Source organism: Entelurus aequoreus, linkage group LG28 (genome assembly GCF_033978785.1).
Source record: "Entelurus aequoreus isolate RoL-2023_Sb linkage group LG28, RoL_Eaeq_v1.1, whole genome shotgun sequence".
Lineage (NCBI taxonomy): Eukaryota > Metazoa > Chordata > Actinopteri > Syngnathiformes > Syngnathidae > Entelurus > Entelurus aequoreus.
In genome coordinates, this window is record NC_084758.1 from 26,929,568 (window position 1) to 26,955,693 (window position 26,126).

At 37.1% G+C, this 26,126-nt stretch overlaps 1 protein-coding gene across 1 annotated transcript in view; it reads right to left on the reverse strand.

The window, feature by feature from the left end:
- The window catches only part of fgfrl1a (fibroblast growth factor receptor like 1a), a 119,959-nt gene that overhangs the window by 45,894 nt on the left and 47,939 nt on the right, over positions 1-26,126 (reverse strand). Inside the window, exon 3 of the mRNA XM_062039599.1 lies at positions 20,849-21,121. Within this exon, the coding sequence (XP_061895583.1) occupies positions 20,849-21,121 (273 nt within the window). The remainder of the gene's footprint in view (positions 1-20,848; positions 21,122-26,126) is intronic.

Below are 26,126 nucleotides of genomic sequence, written 5' to 3' on the forward strand. Positions count from 1 at the left end.
TTCTTAAGCGCAAGAATTATGACTAAAATGGTAAAACTGCATTTTCATTTGCACTTACATTTTAGTGACAGTTTATTCAATATTTATTATTAATTTAGTTTATTTATTTTAGCACAACATAATGCAAATGTAAAGCAAATGTATTTTTCTGCAGTTATTTTTGGGTCCCTTCTTGTGCAGTATATTTAGTTAGTATACTTGTTTTTTTATTATTACATATTTTTCTAATCAACCTGACCTAAGCCTAAGGTTCATGTGTTAAATAAATAATCATCTTTGTGATTAACACATGGTTTTTATATAATTTGACATGGTTGTAAATTGTAAGTAGGTTAAATATAATTATGTAATATCATTAAAATCAAGAGTACGCTTACTAACACTACTACTTATACTACTACTACTACTAATTATAATTATAATATTAATAATACTAACTATGATAATAGTAATACAGCTTTTATATAATCTAATAATAATAATGTTAATATTTGAGTTCCCCCCTACTAATATTAATAATAATAACTAATAATAACAATGTTACTATTTGAGTGGTGCCTGACTACTAGTAATTATAATAATAATATTAATTTGAATAATAATAACAATAATGATAATATACCTATCATATAATAATAATAATAAAGTTAATATTTTAGTGCCCCTTACTACTAATAATAATATTAATAATAATAACTATGATAATAATGTTATACCTATTATATACATATAATATTATGTAATAAAAAATAATGTTAATATATGAGTGGCCCCCTACTAATATTAATAATAACAATAATATTAATAATAATAACTATGATAATAATATTATACCTATTATGTTATAATAATAATAATAACTAATAATGTTACTATTTGAGTGGTGCCTGACTACTACTAATACTAATAATAACAATAATTTTGATAATAATAATAACTATGATAATAATATACCTGTCATATAATTATAATAACTAACAATACTAATGTTAATATTTGAGAGCCCCTACTACTACTAATAATAATAACAATAATATTAATTATAATAACTATGATAATAATATTTTACCTATCATATAATAATAATAACTAATAATAATCATGTTAATATTTGAGTCCTCCCTATTAATAATAATAATATTAATAATAATAACTATGATAATAATATTATACTGTACATATTATATAATATAATAATAATAATAAGTATAATGTTAATATTTGAGTGCCCCCTACTAATATTAATAACAATAATATTAATAATAATAACTATGATAATTATATACCTATTATATAATATAATAATAAAAATGTTAATATTTGAGTGGCCCCCTACTACTACTACAATAATAATAATAATAATAATAATAATAATAATAACATAAATAATAATAACTATGACAATAATGTACCTGTTATATAATATAATAATAATAATAACTAATAATAATAATAATGTTAATATATGAATGGGCCCTGTCCCTGCAGTAGTAGAAAAGTTGGGCCCCAAAGTCAAAAATGTTAGAACCCCTGATGTAGAACATAGTGGAGCATATAAATAATCAAATCTGACAAACGGATTCTGCTGTTCTACCACCTCATCCTCACGGTGATGAAGGTTGGGGCGAGGTCATGCCCTCCGCGGTGAGAAAGTACCCGACAAGGAATGTGTGTGCGTGCGGAGGACGAGAAGGTATGCGTCTGAGGATGCTGAAGCGTCTTCTTTCATGTGTCACACTGCGAAGAAGCGGAGGAGGTTGGAGGCGATGAAGGGTTTCAAGTGTCTTAAGAAGCCACTTTCCAAGTAATGGCCGTCTTTGTTAGGCGTCGCGAGGCAGGGACACGAGATGCACGGCAGATAAGTTGCAAAAAAAAAAAGACAACTTTTTTTTTTAATGCATTCTAATTTGTAATACACAAGGTGGCTAACAATGCAGCCAATGGAAGTATTCTATTGCCACAACAAGATATCTGTTTCTCAGTGATACTTAGTTGTAATACACTTTTCCACCACTTGTGGCAGTAACGACAATATCAAACAAACAGAAGAAGTCTTTTTTAAGTGCAAAAATGAAGACTAAATAGGTGAAACTGTATTTTAATTTGCACTTAGAATTAGTTAAGTTTAGTTTAAGCAACAGTAGAGTGGAAAAACAAGTTGGCTTTTTACGCCTATTTGTGTTTCATTGTATCCAGTTGTATGTACAATCCGCACAGTATGTGAAAATACCGTCTAAACATCACAATATGCCACAAATTCAAATGCGCCAACAATACCCCATTTACATGTCGTGACCTGAAAGTTAGCCAAATATGAGTGATATTGTTATTATAAGCGCTAACGCAGACTGACTATTTTAGTGGCGCATTGATAGCAGTGAGCTAATGCTAGCTTACGCTGCTATTGAGGACACACTGAGCCGACAGCTGCTTCTGCTTGGTCTCAAACTTGCTAAAAGTAAATTCTAGATTATAATTCATGCATCTCTCACCTGGTCATAGACACATGTAGCCATGGACTGACAGGCTGGTCCACTTTCACGTACCCCGAGATGTGGAAGAAGACACAAAACGATGCGAGCTGCAGCAACTTTTTTTAACCCGTCGTAAGGATTGTGATCGAATCTTCATCTAAATTGAACAGTTTGAGCGTCCCGTCGGTCGGCATCCCAGCGAGAGTGGAAATATTACAGCAAGTGTTTGTTTAATTTTGGTTTGTTATGGTTAGTTTGTATGTTTAGCACCTAGCAGTGCTGCGGATCCTATAGTGTCACAATGAAACTGCATCCATCACTTGGCTTCTAAAACTCATTGCTCATCCTCTTTGTGTTCAGGCTCAAAAATATAAGGTCCTGGATCATCATTGTTCCCAAAGTAGTTGTTGTTGGCTCTCACCAATGTATTTTTGTGATCAGCCTGACCTAAGCCTAAGGTTGTGTTAAATAAATAATAATCTTTGTGATTTTAATATTGTTTTATATAATTTGACAAGGTTGTAAACTGTAAGTAGGTTAGATATAATTATTGAATACAATATATATAAATATATATACATATACATACACATATATATACACACACTTATATATACACACTTATATATATATATATATATATATATATATATATATATATATATATATATATATATATACACACACACACATATGATATATACATATACATATATACACGTATATACATACATATATACACATATACATACACATACATATATATACACGTATACAAACATACATATATATATATACACACACACATATGATATAAACATATACATATATACACGTGTATACATACATATATACACATATACATACATATATATACACGTATACACACATACATATATACACATACATACATACACATATATACATATATATATATATATACATATATATACACGTATACACACATACATATATATACATACATACATAACATACATACACATATATACATATATATATACACGTATACACACATACATATATATACATACATACATAACATACATACACATATATACATACATACATACATAACATACATACACATATATACATATATATATATATACATATGTATATATATATATGTATATATATGTATATATATATATATATATGTATATATATATATATATATATATATATATATATATATATATATATATATATATATATATACTGTATGTATATATATATATATATATATATATATATATATATATATATATATATATATATATATATATATATATATATATATATATATATATATATATATATATATATATATATACATATATATATATATATATATACATATATATATATATATATATATATATATATATATATATATATATATATATATATATATATATATATATATACATACAGTATATATATATATATATATATATATATATATATATATATATATATATATATATATATATACATATATATATATATATATACATATATATACATATATATATATACATATGTATACATATATATATATACATATGTATACATATATATATATATATATATATATATATATATATATATATATATATATATATATATATATATATATATATATATATATATATATATATATATATATATATATATATATATACATACATATATAGTGACTTTACATGCAGTCGGCTTTCGAACCCCGTCCAAAGTTTGGACACCCCTGCTATATACTAGCATGTCGTTGACATGGCAGTCATATATTGATGCAAGTTTATTCGTCTTTACAGTGTTGATCCAGTCTGGGTTTCTATGGCGACGCTATCTAACCATCTCTGGCTGATTTTCCAGGCGTGTCCCAACTTGAACCTCCACAAATGTTCCTTCCTTTTACGCTTCTGTTGAAGCCAACAGACAAAAAAAAACAAAAACAAAAAAAACTTGACTCCTCTCTTTCTCTGTCCCCCTCTCCATCTCGTCTGTCGTCTTTGTGTCTCTTTTGACGGAGGTGAAACCAGGCGGAACCGGAGGATGTGGGACAGACAGCCGTGAAATGGAGGCCGGCCCCCTCCACACGTGTGTGTATGTGCTACACGTGCACATTGCCTCCATTTTTATTTGCAACGCAAAAAACATCTTTTGAAATGCGACTCGGCCCCCCATCACCCCACAGATTGTTTCAGTGCAGCCAGCATGTTTACATCTCGCCTTTATCACGGTGCCTCCTGGATTTCCGCCCGCAACACCCGCTTTGACTCGCGATAGGGGCGGCGTGCTGTTTCCACATCGAGACCAAGCCTACTACTGCTCTCTCTTTGGGTCATTTAGAGTCAAATCCATCCTAAAAGATGGCGACAAATTCCTATTGGCAACCATGTTGTTACAATCATTTAAAAATAATAATAATAATAATAATTTTGACCTGGCTGAGAAGGGAGGGCAGGCAGAGGTAAGAGGGGAAATGTGTGTGGGTTCCCTCTCCTGTCTAAGTCTAAGTCCACAGCAATTCCCTCCTTCTTTCCAGGCTGGTTTGTTGGCCTTTTTGAACCCGTATTGAATAAGTAAAACAGACAAAACTTGGTGATGGGCGAAGAAAGAAACACACAGCGAAGACCTTAGAAGTGGCGACCGAGTACTGGATTTGACGTAGGGGGCTAGTATGTGCTGGTGTGGTCCCGATACCAATATTTTGGTACCGGTACCAAAATGTAATTCGATACTTTTCTGTTCTTTGATACTTTTCTAAATAAAGGGAACCACAAAAAATAGCATTATTGGCTTTATTTGAACAAAAAAATCTTAGGGTACATTAAACATATGTTTCTTATTGCAAGTTTGTCCTTAAATAAAATAGTGAACATACAAGACAACTTGTCTTTTAGTAGTAAGTAAACAAACAAAGGCTCCTAATTAGTCTGCTGACATATGCAGTAACATATTGTGTCATTTATCTACCTATTATTTTGTCAACATTATTATTATCTGTCTACACTTCTGTTAAAATGTAATAATCACTTATTCTTCTGTTGTTTGATACTTTACACTAGTTTTGGATATTACCACAAATTTGGGTATCAATCCGATACCAAGTCGTTACAGGATCAATCATTGGTTTGATTAATTGATAGAGACTTTTATTAGTAGATTGCACAGTGCAGTACATATTCCGTACAATTGACCACTAAATGGTAACACCCAAATAAGTTTTTCAACCTGTTTAAGTCGAGGTCCACGTTAAACAATTAATGGTAAATTACTAATAGATACATTCATAAATTCATATTCAAAGTCTTCATGTGTACAAGAACATATTTCCTGAGTTTATAAACATTATATAAATAAATAAATAAACGAAAGATGTTGTGATGCCAAAAAATATTGACGTAAACATAGTAGTATCGACTAGATGCTCTCCTGTACTTGGTATCATTACAGTGGATGTCAGGTGTAGACCAACCAATGGTGTTTGTTTACATTGTGACGCTGGTGAGCTATGGTGTGTAGTGAAGCATGTTTAGCTATTCCTCGTCCTGCAGGGATGATACTTGTAAGAAACCTACTTTATTTGTCGCCATGGAGGCGAGGATTAGTGATTTAAGAAGTAGCTACTTTTCAGAGGCGGTATAGTACCGAATATGATTCCTTAGTACTTTAGCGGTATTATACTAATACCGGTATACCATACAACCCTAGGGCTATGGCGTTTTAATTCTGCTTACTAACTCATTAACAAAACAACCACTCGCCTTGTGCAATTTGTGCTTGACTGAGGTAATAACAATGGCTGACATGTTCACAATTGCTTTAATGAGCACCTCCTCCCTGCTTTCTTCCTTTCCACAAAACAAAAGACAAATTTGTGCGTGAGGACTCTTAAACGCCGAGCTCACACTGGCGTTCACAGTGTGCATTTTTCTGCCATTAAAGAGGCAAGAAGGCGTGTAACCTGAGTACATGAATCTGGGGGGTAGACATAGTAAATCCACCCCCCATTTGTAACACACACACACACACACACACACACACACACACACACACACACACACACACACACACACACACACACACGCACGCACACACACACACATATATTTGTGTATTTGTTACCTTCTTGAGACCACCCTTTCTAGATATATAAAGATTTGTATTTACAACATTAATAATACATACATACTATGCAAATATAAAAAAGCTTGTTGTGAAATAATGAGTTGGAATTTCACAAGAAAAAGGTCCCAATTTCACAAGAAAAAGGTCACAATTTCACAAGAAAAACTTAGACTTTTGGCAGTATTATAATATAAGTCGTAATTTTACTCAACGGAAGTCAAAATTTTACAAGAAAAACTGAACATTTGTGCAATATTAGGATAACATTTACTCAATAACAGTCGCAATTTTACAAGAAAAAGCTTAACATTTTGGCAATTTTATGAAAAGAGTCGTAATTTTACTCGACAAAAGTCACAATTTTATTAGTAAACTTAAACATTTTGGCAATATTATAATAATAATCGGAATTTCACTTGGCAAAAATATGACAAAAGTCATCGATTTACTCAAAAAAATTCACTATTTTACAAAGAACAAATAAAAAAGTTGGCAAAATTGTGATAAAAGTCAGAATTGTATATGAAAAATGTCCCCATTTTGCATGAAAAAGTAATCATTTCACATGAAAAATTTATAATTTTACGAGAAAATATTGCAATATTACAGAAACAGAAAGAATATGAGAAATTGTTCCTAATTTTATAAGAAAAAAGTCGACACGTGAGAAAAAGACCGCTTTTAGTTAATTATATATATTTTTTTGTAATTGGTTTTTAATCTGAATTATTTACTTAAAGTTATTACAATATGTCTCTTTATACATATATACATATATATATATATTTTTTTTTAATACATTTTGGCCAAAGGGGGCGCAATTACATTTCTTACACACACTTGTTATTTCATATGTTGACCAGAGGGGGAGCACTTTTAAAACCGACACACGGTCAATTTGAAAAATCCCTCCTTTTTGGGACCACCCTCAGTTTGATAGATTTCACCACCAGGGGTGCAAATGAGACATTCTCTATTAGATGCAATGGTTTTCTGTATTGGGACCATGACTTATGTCCTAACGTGTTCACACCTCCTCATATGGAAGCTACTTTTCCTTGTTGATGTCTCAAGAAGGGTAGAAATACAAGAACACGCACACACACACGCACAGACACACACACACACACACACGCACACGCACACGCACACACACATTCAAAAAAACACTGCATGACCGGTCCAGATGGGAAGCTCAGCTTGTTAAGAGGTGAGTGTGTGACAAAGTGAGGTCGGGTTATTTGAGCTGCTTTTTCGGCCCTATGCAATCACACAGACTCGTACGTTTGTGCACATGTGTGTGTGTGTGTGTGTGTGTGTGTGCATGTGTGTGTGTGTGCATGTGTGTGTGTGTCTCACAGTCATTAGGCTGCAAAACCTTGGCCACCTATACATCCTTTCCAGGCAGGCAGCAGATATCTCAATTAAACACTCAGAAACCGGAGAGCAGAAAACCAGAGGAGCTACGCGAAAGGTAGGAAGAGTATGAAGACAGACACGGGGACGGAAAGACAAGGGACAGAAGGAAGGACGGGGGAACAGTGGAACCTCCATTTACAAACTTAATTGGTTCTTGAACAAGGTTCGTAAATAGAAAAGTTTGTACTGTATGTTCAAGCAATTTTTTTCTTACATAAGAAACAATGTAGACATGAATAATGGGCTCCGGCCTCGACAAAAGTCCATATTTTAGTAAAAGTTGGGACATGATTGAACACAATGTAAAGCACTGTAGGTGGGTTGCAATCATGTGACTTAGAGCAGTGTTTTTCAACCTTTTTTGAGCCAAGGCACATTTCTTTCATTGAAAAAATCCGGAGGCACACCAACAGCAGAAATCAATAAAAAACGAAACTCAGTTGACAGTAAAAAGTCGTTGTCGCAATTGTTGGATATGACTTTAGACCAGGGGTGGGCAATTAATTTTCACCGGGGGCCGCATAAGCAACCTGAGCACTGCTGGAGGGCCACACGACAATATTTCAATTAAATTTTGCTCAATATTATTTTTGATATACCGTAAGATAAATAATAATGATGATAATAATAATAATAATTAATAATAATAATAATAATTTAATTTAACCTCACTTAACTTTATACAAAAGCAGATTGCTTTTGATGGTCACTTTATCCTGCATTGTCCAACATTTTTCCCCATCAGATTTGGACAACCATCTGTTGTTAAAAATAGTTTTTAATCATATTTATTTTATATTGTTTTTTATATTGGTTTTATATGTAATTGTTTTTTCTTTTTATTCAGTCATTGGTGGAGCTAAGGATAATATTTGAATATTGTTTTTAATATTGTTGTGCAGCACTTTGGAAACATTTTGTTGTTTAAATGTGCTATATAAATAAAGTGGATTGGATTGTCACACCTGCCAGCTTGTCCCATTTCAGTCCTAACATGTCCAAACACGCATTTACCTATGTGAACAAGTCATTACCTGTGGTTGTCTCTTTAATTGACTGCATGGCTGCCACCTACTCCGTGATTTGAAAGTCTGCAGTTATCCCACGTAAGAAGAAGAGCAGCTGGAGGTGTCACGTACATCACAGATCTCATCCAAAGTTAGCGAAAAACAGTCCATGTCTCCGGGCATATCAGCGCAACAGAGTCCAATAAGCACTCCTTAATAAACTCTCCGTCAGAAAACGCCTTACTTTTTCTGGCGCTTTTGTGAGAAATGACGAAACTTGTCCTGACGGCTGCATCTCTGGGGGTGTGAAATATGGCACAAAGTCCTTGTTGGGTTTGCAGTTTTACCATCAACGCATCAGCCTCCCTTGCGCGCGCTTCATCAGACACATTCCGGTATTTTCCCTCGTGTTTCTTCGTGTAGTGGCGATTAAAATGATATTCTTTAAACACAGCAAGCTGTGTACCACAAATTAAGCACACGGCTTTACCATTAATTTATGTAAAGAAATACTTGCCAGTCCAAAACACGCCATTCGTCATCAACTTTTCTTTTTTTAGCGTCTCATCACTTGTCGCTGTGCACCTGCACTCACAGGTTCCCCCCGGACATATGGCATGAATAACATATTTCAAAATAAAAGCAGCACAGTTGTATTGCGCGCACGACATATATGTTTTTTAAACTTTATTTTGTAATTTGTTATTGCGCCGTTCAATTCACTCACAATCGCACACGCGCATACGTCCACACGGAAGTAATACAAATAACGCTTTTCAAAACAAAAGCAGCACCGTTGCATTGCACACTCGACATAGATACTTTTTGAAATGTATTTTGAAATTTTTGATTGGCCTCACGCGGGCCGGACAGGGATGCGCAAAGGGCCGGATGCGGCCCGCGGGCCGTACAATGCCCAGGTCTGCTTTAGACCATAACCAAGCATGCATCAATATAGCTCTTGTCTCAAAGTAGGTGTACTGTCACGACCTGCCACATCACACCGTGACTTATTTAGACTTTTTTGCTGTTTTACTTTTTGTCTTGCGCTCCTATTTTGGTGGCTTTTTCTCTTTTTTTGGTATTTTCCTGTAGCAGTTTCCTGTCTTCATTTGAGCGATATTTCCCGCATCTACTTTGTTTTAGCAATCAAGAATATTTCAGTTGTTTTTATCCTTCTTTGTGGGGACATTGTTGATTGTCATGTCATGTTCGGATGTACATTGTCTTTGCTCCACAGTAAGTCTTTGCTGTCGTCCAGCATTCTATTTTTGTTTACTTTGTAGCCAGTTCAGTTTTAGTTTTGTTCCGCATAGCCTTCCCTAAGCTTCCATGCCTTTTCTTAGGGGCACTCACCTTTTGTTTATTTTTGGCTTAAGCATTTGACACCTTTTTTTTTACCTGCACGCTGCCTCCCGCTGTTTCCGACATCTACAAAGCAATCAGCTACCGGCTGCCACCTACTGATATGAAAGAGTATTACACGGTTACTCTGCCGAGCTCTAGACAGCACCAACACTCAACAACAACACATCATTTGCAGACTATAATTACTGGTTTGCAAAAAATATTTTTAACCCAAATAGGTGAAAATAGATAATCTACCACTGCACACCAGACTGTATCTCACGGCACACAGTGGCTACCTCTTTTTGTTTATAATGTCCAGTTTCTACTGGATCTACTCTCTATTTTATGCTGCAGCTGTTACATATACTGTAATATTGTACATCAGGGGTGTCCAACTCATTTTAGCTCAGGGGCCGCATGGAGGGAAATCTGTGCACACACGGTTTGGGGTTTTGCATTAATTTCTTCTATTATTATTTGTATTAGCTTCTGTGTGTTCTCTCCTAAACAAAACACAGTCGTGTCGTCAGCAAATAATACTAACTTTAAGTTATTTGTAACTTTACAAATGTCGTTTGATGTAATTCAGATTTCTCCCAAACCAAGGCACCAGAAATGCTATATTCACACTCCATATGGTAATGGTGGGAGATCAATAGAAGTTCAAAAGGATTTATACCTGTTTTTTATGGACTACTCCAAAGCATTTGATAAAGTGAAACATAAAAATCCTTTTCCAAATCTTGAATGAGCTGGATATTGATGGGCAAAACCTGAGGATTATCAGAAATCTGTACTGGGAACAAGAAGCAGCAGTCCGAATAGATGGTGAATGCAGTCAATTCCAAGCCATTCAAAGGGGTGTTCGACAACGTTGTGTACTATCTCCTGATCTGTTTAACATCTACAGTGAAATTATATTGCGCAATATCAATCATCAAGATGGTATAAACATTGGAGGAATTAATGTTAACAACCTCAGATATGCAGATGACACTGTGCAAGTCGCAGACTGAAGAAAAACTACAGAACAGTAGGAGCCCAGAGTGAAGCAAACAGACTTGCTCTGAACCTCAACAAAACCGAAAGCATGACCGTTTCCAAGAAACCACATCCACCTGCATGTAACCTCACATGCAACAACAAAATAAAACAAATGGATCAATTCAAATACCTCAGTGTGTGTGTGAATGGGTGAATGTGGAAATAGTGTCAAAGCGCTTTGAGTACCTTGAAGGTAGAAAAGCGCTGTATAAGTATAACCCATTTACCATTTACAGTTAACATCTGATGGTAGGTGTGAAAAAGAGATAAACAAACGGATTGCCATGTCAAAAGACAGCTACAACAAAATGAGTCTCATATTTAAAAATAGAAACATCTCAATTGACACCAAACTCAGAGTCCTCAAAATCTATGTATGGTCTGTCCTACTTTACGGCTGTGAATGCAGGACTTTAAACAATCAACAACTGAGAAAATTAGAAGCAACTGAAATGTGGTTCTTCAGAAAAATACTGCGCATATCATGGACTGAAAAGAAAAGTAATGAAGAGGCATTGGCAAAGGCAAAAACAAAAAGATCTCTAATTGCAACAATTCGAAATTGGCAGTTGAAATTCCTCGGACATATCATTAGAAAAGACAGCATAGAAAAACTGATGTTAACAGGAAAAGTAGTAGGAAAGAAAGCTCTAGGTCGACAACGAACAACATATATCAACAGCCTAAGAAATGTTATCGGAAATATCAATAATATAGAACTCATACATAGAGCGGACGGCAGAAAAGACTGGAAAGCCCTGATCATCAATGCCTGCAAACAAGGCCTGATACCCCATGATGATGATGATTTGTATTAGCTTCTGTGTGTTCTCTCCTAAACAAAACGCAGTTGTGTCGTCAGCAAATAATACTAACTTTAAGTTCTTTGTAACTTTACAAATGTCGTTTATATAAAAATTTAACAATTTTGGTCCCAATATTGATCGCTGGGGTACGCTGCAAAATATATTTTTTTGCTGTTAATTTATGTTCACCTATTTTATGGGTAATAGTTTAATGAGTGGATGAAAACTTCGTACTCGAAGACAAGGTTCGTGAAACAAAGCAAATTTGCATTTGGCCTGTGGTTCGTAAATGAACAAGTTCGTATAATTAGGGATTAGCAAATCAAAGTTCGCCTGAAGGAGTTGGAGGAAAGATATGTGAAGGTACAGTGTGGAGGCTCTGAGACAGAAGGACTAGAAGTAGGCAACAGGTCCGTGAATCTTTGGGCCCCAAACGATTCGATTCAGAATCGATTCTCGATTCAAAATCAATAATTAAAAAAACAACAACATTGGGTGCCAGTTCTTTGATTAACTACATTCCTTCATAAAATAGATAAACAGCTGTGATACATTTCTATATTACTTCAAAGAAAACTGGTTTTGTTTAATACATTTCTACCCAAACATTTAATAAAGTCAAATACAAATAAGGCAACAATAGAAGTATCCAACACTTCTCTTTTGTAAAGTCAATCGGTACAGCAGATATGATCATCTACAGCAACACTATGATTTGACTGACTGGTTAAACAGGGCAAAAAAAAACAACATATATATATATATATATATATATATATATATATATATATATATATACATATATATATATATATATATATATATATATATATATATATATACATATATATATATATATATACATATATATACATATATATATATATATATATATATATATATATATATATACATATATATATATATATATATATATATATATATATATATATATATATATATATATATATATATATATATATATATATATATATATATAATTTTTTTAATGGATTTTTTTTCTTTTAATCGATTAAGAATCGTTACAAATAAGAACCGCAATTCATTCGAAAATCGGGGGTGGGGGGATATTTCAGTCTAAGCCTGGGCCCCTGGAGAGGGGATCCAGACTGAGGCCAAGGAGAAAAAAAACCTCATAGCCATAGCACACATAAACATGTGTGTAAGAGGGAAATATCAAAGAATACAAAGGACATTAAAAGAGCAGAGCTGATGCAATCAGCTGCCATTCCAGCAGTGCCACTTCTACACACAGCCACAAAAGTAAAACAACAACACGCCATCGTCTGCTGGGGGTGGGGAGGATCATGGCCAGAGACAGGGGCAGACCCAACAAAGCAACCAAGAGAGCCAACTCCACTCTCGGCCGCCCACCAACTCTCGGCCAGTGTCCAGTCCGCATAGATGAGCCAGGATACGTCCAAGGAGACCGAGATATGCAGTATTAAGGAACTAAGGGTTAGAAGAGGACAGAATGTTGGACTGAAGAGGCAAAGAACTGGAGCATAGTGGCATGAAGGAGCACAAAACCAGGGATAGAGATTTTGGGGGGACAAATAAATTAGATGTACTGATAAGTTAGGAGCCAGAAAGACTAAGCGACTGAAAGAGGTTAGTTTGCAAGAATGGGGTATAGAGGGACAGAGGGTAGAAAAGACAGGACTATAGGACAAAAAAGACTGAGGTATGAAGGGATTGGGGACTGAGGGACAATAGAGAAAGAGAAGGACTGAAGGGGCAAGAAAAAGGAGGATTAAAGAATAGTCGGACAAAAAAAACTTGAGTAATATCAAGGAACCAAAGAGACTAAGGGACAAGGGAATAAAAGGGACATAGAGACCTCAACATTGGGGAACAGCGCATTTGTATGAACGGGGGTTAAAGGAAGGTGTGAAGGGGTCGGAGGACATGGATGTGTGCCATAGAGTTTGAAAAACAGAAGAACTAAGGCATGGTGGATTGAGAAACAAAGGACTGGATGATGCAGTATGAAGTAGCGCTGATGCGAGTCTGCAACCTGATCCCACATGTTGGTTTTGGTCCAGTGGACAGCTGCAGTCTCACTTGGGACGGAGTCAGATGGAAAGAAGATAAAGTGGATGTGCTACTGCAACGCAAGAGTTCTGCATTGTACACCTCGGACTGGACCGGGTCAGTACGAATCCCTCCTAATCTGCTGGTGGGATTAAAGGATGAATCGCGACATGATAGCATGCTGTGTTCCACTGAGCTCGCAGACTGCAGCCTGATGAGCTCAAATCCCTGAAAAGCTGACTTTTTTAAAACACGCAGCACCTCCAGAATCCAGCTGCAATTAAAACCACATGTCAGATGTTACAGGCCAGCTAGGACATCGCTGTAAATCATCGCGCCGCTCACTCGTACGCTTGCTCATGGACACACGCAGCTTCCTTCCTTTTTCCGTACAACTTCCCGTCGCCGCTCCCGACACGCTCCCATTGTCGGCACATCTGGTTCTAACTACCGCGAGGCGTACGCTTTCAATCACTCATCTTCCACCGCCGGCGGCCATGTTTCCATCCTCACTTGCCCGAAAGACAGACCGGCGCACGGCGACACACTTTCCAACAAAAACCGTCGAGCGCAGCTGTCGAGATACGAAACTGAGATAATATTGACGGGAATGAAACGGAGGTTGGAGGAAAATGAAGAAAAATGAATGAATGGTCAGATTGAATGATAAACATTAGGACTGTGGATCTTTGGGCACCGCACAATTCCATTCCATTCTTGGGGGCAACGATTCGATTCTTGATTCAAAATCAATACTTTTTTTAATAACACTGAGTGACAGTTTTATGATTAACTACATTCCTCCATGAAGTAGATAAACAGCTCTGATAAATGTGTTACTTCTTGGCCGCCTAGTTTTGCGGTGGTCGTTTCCCCAAGATGCAGATGGACGTTCGGAAGCAGGGTGCAAGTGAGAGAGATGATTTATTTCCATAATCAAGCCAAGATACAAAATGGTGCCGATGGCACGGGAAGCTACGGTAAAGTGTAGCAAAAGACCAGCCAAAACAGGAACAAGAAGCAAGAATAATGAACACAACTGCCAGGCAGAGTATGGCGTGAGGCAGGAATATATAGTCATACCAAAGACTATAAAAATGTGACCCAATACCTCCCTGCTTGGCACGCAGCATCAAGGGTTGGAATTGGGGGTTAAATCACAAAAAAGGATTCCCGGGCGCGGCCACCGCTGCTGCTCACTGCTCCCCTCACTTCCCAGAGGGTGATCAAGGGTGATGGGTCAAATGCAGAGAATAATTTCACCACACCTTGTGTGTGTGTGTGACAATCATGGGTACTTTAATATGTAGCTCTCTGATTAGTGACCGGTAGCAGGTGAGCGTCCCGACCACTAATTAGAGGCTGGTGACAATAATCAGCACCCATGGCAACAAAGAAAACAAAACAAGGTGCTGAAACAGAACTAAATCAACAAATAAGGAAATAATAAACTAAACAAAACATGATCCGTGCAACGGATCATGACAAAATAGTTTATATTGCAAGAAAACTGGTTTTGTTTAATAAAATTCTACCCAAACATTTAATAAAGTCAAATCCAACTAAGGCAACAAAAGATGTATCCCACACGTCTCTTTTCTAAAGTAACTCTGTCCAACAGATATGATCAAGAAAACCAAGAACAAGAAAGTTTGATCATATTACGCCTATACTGGCTCACCTGCACTGGCTTCCTGTGCAAGATGCGACTTTAGTATTTTATACGTAAGTAGTAAAACCTTAAACGGTCTAGCTCCATCCTATCTTGCGGATTGTTTTGTACCAAATGGCAAAGTCAGAAATCTGCGTTCAAAGAACTCTCCGGTTTATTAGTGATTCCCAGAGCCCCAAAAAAGTCTGTAGGTTTTAGAGTATTTTCCATTCAGGCTCCAGTACTCTGGAATACCCTACTAGTAACACTTAAAGATGCTACCTCAGTAGAAGCATTTAAGTCCCATCTTAAAACTCATTTGTATACTCTGGCCTTTAAATAGATCCCTTTTTAGACCAGTTGATTTGCCGTCTCTCTTTTCTGCTCTGCCCACCCTCTCCTCCATGGAGAGGTTATCAGGTAGCCACGGATCAGCCTCCACAGATGATGCACTAGCTGCTCCTGGTGGATGGACCACTTCTCTTTGCATCAGTTGGTGACGTCTCTGCATCAGTTGATGATCCCCTGCTGGCCTCCTAATGGACTGGACTTTCACATTATGGAGTCGGGACCCGGGGTGGACCACTCCTTATGACGTCTCTGCGCTCCGACTTGTCTACATGCAAGAGGATCCCCTGCTGGCCCCACATTGAACTGGACTCTCACGTTATTAACCGTATCCACTCGGCCTCTATTGCACCGGTCACCCAAGGGCGGGGGAGTCCCCACATCTGGGGTCCCTTCCAAGGTTAACTAGTTGTTCCCATTGGGTTGAGTTTTTTCTTGCCCTGATGTGAGATCTGAGCCGAGGATGTCGTTGTGGCTTATGCAGCCCTTTGAGACACTTGTGATTAAGGGCTATATAGGTCAACAGTGATTGATTGATTGATTGATCATCTACATCGACAATATAATTTGCCTGAGTGGCTGAAAAGGGCAGATAAAAAAACAAAAAACATAGATTTTGTTATTTTTTTAATCTATTAAGAATCATTACAAGTAAGAATCGCTATTAATTGTTTTGTTACACCCCGAATAAATACCAAAACCGGAAGCAGGGTGGAGGAGCCAAGGCGATCGGACGCCTCAAAAGTGATGAAGCTCATTGCATATGCAGATTGCTCCAGCTGTGATAACAAGGCAAGCAACGCTTGCTTTTGTTTCCCAGATTGGATTACAGAAGGGGGTCGTCTTTGAAGGTTAACCTTACTGGCCGTTCAAACGCGGATACTCTAAATTAAGACGAAGAATTTTACTACGCCGGCTCGCTGTTTGATGTGACGGGAAAGAGGCCATTTGGAATTTGCTGCAGTGTGATGGCGCTTCGATGCAAAATTCAGCTTCTAACAACCTAAACATTATGTTTGGATTTCACTAAAGTCACGTCAATATTAAGATTAAAGATTAAAGATTAAAGTACCAATGATTGTCACACACACACTAGATGTGGTGAAATTTGTCCTCTGCATTTGACCCATCCCCTTGGGGAGCAGTGGGCAGCAGCGGTGCCGCGCCCGGGAATCATTTTGGTGATTTAACCCCCAACTCCAACCCTTGATGCTGAGTGCCAAGCAGGGAGGGAAACGGGTCCCATTTTTATAGTCTTTGGTATGACTCGATGCGTGGTGGTCAAGCTAGCTCTGTTCTCAACGGGTACTAGGCGCCATTTAGCACATACACAATGTTGACATTTATAGTTATATTTTGATAAACCCACTACTCGTAAACGGCGCCTGCAACAGTAACAAACATGGCAGTAGACGCAGAGTTAAATCATAAAATGCAACCCAAAAACGATGCATAATTGTCCGGGAGAGTCTTGATACGAATTTCCTTGACGCAGTAACACACAAAGAAGTTGTAGACCTCCATGTTTTTCCAAGTTTCCATCTGTTTTGTCGTGTAGGATGACGCCTGGCGCACAATAGTTTGATACGCCTAGGAACGCAACCAATGTATAATCCTTGATGCCACTCGACAAATCGTTTTTCGATAAAGTATAGGGATCTATTTCATTGCGGAGTTGGATATTTTTGCTATTATCTGCTTTTTACAGAAAGATTTAAACCTCTTTTGTACTCAGATAGTGTAGAGCAGGGGTCCCCAACTACGGCTTGCGGGCCAGATACGGCCCACCAACGTCCAAAATCCGGCCCGCGGGAAGTCTAAAGTTAAAAAAAATAAATACATACAAACTTTATATATATATATTTTTTATTACTATTTTTAAAAAATGTGTCCTTTCTAATCATAGGTTGATTGGCAACACTAAATTGGCCCTAGTGTGTGAATGTGAGTGTGAATGTTGTCTTGTCTATCTGTGTTGGCCCTGCGATGAGGTGGCGACTTGTCCAGGGTGTACCCCGCCTTCCGCCCGATTGTAGCTGTGATAGGCTCCAGCGCCCCCCGTGACCCCAAAGGGAATAAGCTGTAGAAAATGGATGGATGGATGGATGTCCTTTCTAATCCATTTTCTACCGCTTGTATATCATATTGTCTAAAAAGACATTTTCCCATCGATACATGACTGATTCATCGCCCGACACTGCGGCGAGGAATATATATATATATATATATATATATATATATAAAAATATATATATATATATACAGTACAGGCCAAAAGTTTGGACACACCTTCTCATTTCAATGAGTTTTCTTAATTTTCATGACTATTTAAATTGTAGATTGTCACTGAAGGCATCAACATTATCACACCTGTGAAGTGAAAACTATTTCAGGTGACTACCTCTTGAAGCTCATCGAGAGAATGCCAAGAGTGTGCAAAACAGTAATCAGAGCAAAGGGTGGCTATTTTGAAGAAACTAGAATATAAAACATGTTTTTTAGTTATTTTACCTTTTGTTGTTAAGTACATAACTCCACATGTGTTCATTCATAGTTTTGATGCCTTCAGTGACAATCTACAATGTAAATAGTCATGAAAACATCATGCCCGATCATAAACCATTAAAACAATCATCTCGACTTTCGACACATTACACACAAGCGAATGAAGGCATACTTACTCAACAACCATTCATGTCACACTAAGGGTGGCCGTATGAATAACGCCAACACTGTCATAAACATGTGCCATATAGTGAAACCACACTAAACAACGACAAACACATTTTGGGAGAATATTTGCACTGCAACACAACATAAACACTACAGAACAAATTCCCAGAATTCCCTGCAGCACCAACTCTTCTGGGACGCTACAATATAAACAAACATCATTGATGGATCTACACCTAACATCCACTGTAATGATACCAAGTACAGGAGCTTATGTAGTCAATACTACTATGATTACATCAATATTTTTTAGCATCACAAAATCTTCTTTCGTTTTTTAAAAATTTATACAATGTTTATAAACTCAGAAAGTAAGCGGATATTAACAGTAAATGAACAAGTATGGGGGCGGTATAGCTCGGTTGGTAGAGCGGCCGTGCCAGCAACTTGAGGGTTGCAGGTTTGATCCCCGCTTCCGCCATCCTAGTCACTGCCGTTGTGTCCTTGGGCAAGACACTTTACCCACCTGCTTCCAGTGCCACCCACACTGGTTTAAATGTAACTTAGATATTGGGTTTCACTATGTAAAGCGCTTTGAGTCACTAGAGAAAAGCGCTATATAAAATATAATTGATTGATTGATTGATTGATATGTCAGCAGCTAAATTAGGAGCATTTGTTTGTTTACTTACTACTAAAAGACAAGTTGTCTTGTATGTTCGCTATTTTATTTAAGGACAAACTTGCAATAAAAAACATATGTTTAATGTACCCTAATATTTTTTGTTAAAATAAAGCCAATAATGAATTTTTTTGTGGTCCCCTTTATTTAGAAAACTACCGAAATAATTTTGGTACCGGTACCAAAATATTGGTATCGGGACAACACTAATCCATCCATCCATTCATTTTCTACCGCTTGTCCCTTTCGGGGTTGCGGGGGGGGGGGGGGGGGGGGGTGCTGGAGCCTATCTCAGCTGCATTCGGGCGGAAGGTGGGGTACACCCTGGACAAGTCGCCACCTCATCACAGGGCCAACAAAGATAGACAGACAACATTCACACACTAGGGCCAATTTAGTGTTGCCGATATATATATATATATATATATATATATATATATATATATATATATATATATATATATATATATATATATATATATATATATATATATATATATATATATATATATGTATATATATATATATACACACATACACAGCCCCCGGCCAAATTGTTTTAACCCAATGCAGCCCCCCAGTCAAAAAGTTAGGGGACCCCTGGTGAATAGAATAAATATTTAAGCCTATTCTGCGCGTTGTAAACATTGCAATCCAAACAACACCATTTTATTAAACATCCACCCAGCTGGGAAGATGTTTGTTGTTCCAAATTGGAAACCCTTCCAAATACATGACTGTTTTCGTCCTGCGTGGAAGCATGAGGGGCAGTAAAAAGAGCGGTAAAGATGGACAGACAGCAGCTGTCCGCCTGGATGTCCTACATGGCAGCTGTTGACCCCGCCTCGGTCTCCGCTTGCACCCGAGGCGCCCCGCTGCGAGCTCCACCCCAAACACACACACACACACGCACACGTATGTGTCGTGCCACTTGCAGATATGTCGTTGAGATGGATGAGGACAACACACACACAGTGAGACGCGCTGATTAAAGACGTCTGCTTGATGGTGACATCATTGCAGCCAGTAGCCAACATGACGCAATGCAGCGTCAAAACAAGCGCCTCGTTTGACTGCCGCCACATTAAGTGCAGCTGCACAAGCGGATACAACACAATGCAAGAGCCCTATAAAAAGTGCGTTTGGATTAAACGGCACAAACATGAAACCTGGCCTGCACTCACCGATGATGATGAGGGAGAAGTTGACGTTGACGCTGCCAAAGCCGTTGGTGGCCTTGCAGATGTACGTGCCGGCGTCGCCCGCCTCCACGTCTTTGATGCGCAGGCCGTGCTGCAGCACCCGGAAGCGCGTCCAGCCGCTGTGGATGTTGCGGTCGTCTTTGGTCCACATGATGAGCGGCGGCGGGTCGCCCTCCACGGGGCAGGGCAGCTTCATGGTGCGACCCAGGCGGACGCTCTGCCGGTGGGCCACTCGCTCGGACACCCTGGGCGGACCTTAAGGCGAGAGGAGAGCGCAGGGAGAGGTGAGTGCCATTTTAAATAACAAGTGGAACCTCGTTTTACGAACCACTCGGTATACAAACTTTTTGATTTACCAACCGCAGACCAACTAAAAATATGCTTTGTTGTACTGCGTAACACATGGCACTAGTGTTGTAACAATACCAATATTTTGGTACCAGTACCGGTACTAAAATTATTTCGATACTTTTCGGTACTTTTCTAAATAAAAGGGGACCACAAAAAATGGCATTATCGGCTTAATTTGAACAAAAAGCCATGTTTTAAAGCACCTGAGCGGCGTTTCAGTGTTATAACTTCACCTTTATCGTTAGCTTTTAAGCCAAAATGCGTCCTTTATCCCTTTTCTGTCTACACAATGGGACTGCTTGTAAGTACTCAGTGCATATGCGTTGCCAAACATGCTCGTCTGCTCGTAAAACCAGCAATGTCACGATGGGGCGCCGTTATGCCGTATAAAAAAAAAAAGGGGAAGCGGTATTTTTTCAAAGCAGTATAGTACCGTTTATGATACATTAGTACCGCGGCACATTATTAGTACCGGTATACTGTACAACCCTAACATATACTGCTTCATTGCTAATAAAAAAACAAAGTTAACTCCATCTTTTGACACTCCTTTTTTTACTCTTATCCGAACACGCTACAATATTTTATTAAAAAAAACGCGGAATTTATATTTTGACTCAGTTTAAAAACGCGGACATTTCTCATGCCTGCATTTTCTGTATTTAGTGCACTAATCAAGGTCCATTAAGGCCTGCTTGGATCACTTTGGTGTGGAAGAATTACAACAGAGATGGAGCGGAACCATCAGTGAACAAAATAATTTTGAGAGAAAAAAATCCATGCTGTTGTGACTGCAGTAACGTCCGATTTCCTTCACTTGCCACTTCCTGCGCGTGTCCACGCTGCATTGACACACCACCAGGAGGTGTGGCGTGTCCACGCTGCATTAACACACCACCAGGAGGTGTGGCCCTGAGGTGCAAGAAGGTGACGAGCTGAAGGTGGAGATGACAAGCTCCGTTTGGGACGGGGCAACGGCCATGGATGATGCATGGAGGACAAACCGGGACAAGAAGGCAAAGATTTTTTTATTTATTTTTTTAAGAGTAAAAATGCATTTCTTTTAATATGCATCATAACAAAAAGGGTAATTTTAAAAAAATGCATAGATGTTGATAATCCAACTCATACTGACTGGTATACACACATAATACATACTAAATGGTATACACATATAATACATACTGACTGGTATACACACATAATACGTACTGACTGGTATACACACATAATACATACTGACTGGTATACACACATAATACATAATACATACAGACTGGTATACACACATACTAAATACTGACTGGTATACACACATAATACGTACTGACTGGTATACACACAGTAAATATTGACTGGTATATCCACATAATACATACTGACTGGTATACACACATAATACATACTGACTGGTATACACACAATACATACTGACTGGTATTCACACATATTACATACTGACTGGTATACACACATAATACATACTGACTGGTATACACACATAATACATACTGACTGGTATACACACAGTAAATATTGACTGGTATACACACATAATACATATTGACTGGTAATACACACATGATACATACTGACTGGTATACACACATAATACATACTGACTGGTATACACACATAATACATACTGACTGGTATACACACAATACATACTGACTGGTATTCACACATAATACACACTGACTGGTATACACACATAATACATACTGACTGGTATACACACATAATACATACTGACTGGTATACACACATATTAAATACTGACTGGTATACACACATAATACATACTGACTGGTATACACACATAATACATACTGACTGGTATACACACAGTAAATATTGACTGGTATACACACATAATACATACTGACTGGTATACACACATGATACATACTGACTGGTATACACACATAATACATACTGACTGGTATACACACATAATACATACTGACTGGTATACACACATAATACATAGTGACTGGTATACACACAATACATACTGACTGGTATTCACACATAATACACACTGACTGGTATACACACATAATACATACTGACTGGTATACACACATAATACATACTGACTGGTATACACACATGATACATACTGACTGGTATACACACATAATACATACTGACTGGTATCCACACATAATACATACTGACTGGTATACACACATCATACATACTGACTGGTATACACACATGATACATACTGACTGGTATACACACATAATACATACTGACTGGTATACACACATAATACATACTGACTGGTATACACACATGATACATACTGACTGGTATACACACATAATACATACTGACTGGTATACACACATAATACATACTGACTGGTATACACACATAATACATACTGACTGGTATACACACATAATACATGCTGACTGGTATACACACAATACATACTGACTGGTATTCACACATAATACATACTGACTGGTATACACACAATACATACTGACTGGTATACACACATAATACATATTGACTGGTATACACACATAATACATACTGACTGGTATACACACATAATACATACTGACTGGTATACACAATCACTAATCCTCGCCTGATATCAGTAGAAAAAACTGCATTAAGTTTAGATAATAATGAGTCATATATTGGAATATGGGATCCATTATTTAAATTAGTTTTTACTATTAAATGAACCTAAAATATGACTTCTTTTATCCATTTAAAAAAAAAAAGTTTTTATTTTTTTTATAAATGGCTGTGATGATAATGTCAATGAAGGATTTCTAATCACTGCTATGTTGGAATTCTTATTAATACTGATACTGTTGTTGATATTCAACCATCCATCCATCCATTTTGCTGCATTCGTTGATATTATTCATTTTTATTTGACTACTTTTGGATTGTTTTGTGTCATGCTTGTCATGTGTGCCCTCTCAATTGCTCTGTTGATTGCTATTCTGAATGTTGCTGGGTTTGGTTTTGGAATTGGAATTGTATTATTACGGTATTATTGTGTATTATTTTGTTGGAGTGAATAATTAAAAAAAAAAAAAAAAAAAAAAGGATGGGAGCTTGGTGGAATTTTAGGGAGTGAGTGCAAGGCTGCAGAAGGGGATGAAATACATCCGAAAGTGAGAGGGGGAGAAACCGGAAAAGGAGAAGAAGGAAGCAAGGGGAGTGCGCGAGGTTCAGTGGCTTCTCATGACTCCTTGCGGGCTTTAACAATAGCCTCCAAATTTAGCAGCGACAAACACAACGGACCTCTGTGGACACGCTGACATTAAACACTATAAAAAGCTGCGCTTTGCAAATTCATCATGAAAGTCTCAGGGGTGTCAGGCACATGTAGACAACTCAGTGCAGCAAACAAATAAAGACGCCTCTTTTTGTTGCAGGAGAAACTTCCTTTTGAAACCCGCCAATACAAAAGAGTCAACTGCAGCACACACATTATGCAGCCATGAAAAAAAGTGTTGCTTTCCTTTGTTTGTGCGTTATTTCATATATTTTATGTTGAATGAAGACTGGGTATTCCTGCAAGCGTGTTCCTGCTTTCCAAAATGAAAATGACAAAACAGTCCATCGCCATGTGAGAACAAGCTGAAAATTGAGTGCAAAAGTCAACCGCTTGTAATACCGACACATAAAAGCAATAACGTGTTCAATGATGAGTCTCTACTGGTGTTGTCACGGTACCAAAATTATTTTGATACTTTTCGGTACTTTTCGCTACTTTTCTAAATAAAAGGGGACCACAAAAAATGTCATTATTGGCTTTATTTTAACAAAAAATCTTAGGGTACATTAAACATATATGTTTATTATTGCAAGTTTGTCCTTAAATAAAATAGTGAACATACAACATGACTTGTCTTTTAATAGTAAGTAAGCAAACAAAGTCTCCTAATTTAGCTGCTGACATATGCAGTAACATATTGTGTCATTTATCTACCTATTATTTTGTCAACATTATTAAGGACATGTGGTAGAAAATGAATTATTAATCTACTTGTTCATTTACTGTTTATATCTGCTTACTTTCTCTTTTAACATGTTCTATCTACACTTCTGTTAAAATGTAATAATCACTTATTCTTCTGTTGTTTGATACTTTACATTAGTTTTGGATGATACCACAAATTTAAGTATCAATCCGATACCAAGTAGTTACAGGATCATATATTGGTCATATTCAAAGTCCTCATGTGTCCAGGGACATATTTCCTGACTTTATAAACATAATTAAAAAAACAATTAAAAGGAAAGAAGATGTTGTGATGCCAAAAAATATCGATGTTATCATAGTAGTATCGACGAGATACGCTCCTGTACTTGGTATCATTACAGTGGATGTCAGGTGTAGATCCACCAATGGCGTTTGTTTACATTGTGACGCGGGTGAGCTACGGTGTGTAGTGAAGCATGTTTAGCTATTCTTCGTCCTGCAGTGATAATAATACTTGTAAGAAACATACTTTATTACTTACTTTATTACATACTTATTACTAACTTTAGTGATTTAGAAGTAGCTAAAACACTGCAGACTGCGGCTGAACTTTAGCCATTAACTGGCTAGCCATGTCTTAAAGCACCTCATCCTGAGGGCTTTTCAGTGTTATAACTTCACCTTTATCGTTAGTTTTTAAGCCAAAATGCGTCCGATCTCCGTTTTCTGTATACACACTGTGTCTGCTTGTAAGTACTCCGTGTTTCTCCTTCCGTCTGTACAGACGGTTGTGGAAATCACACGACTACCTTAAGAGAAAGCGATTGCAGCTATTTGGGATACAACACTTCTCAGACGGCAAGAGAACTTTCCAATGTCGAGGTCAGCTGTGATTCTACTTACCGAAAAACTTTGCCCATTTGTCGAAGGAGAGACAACGAG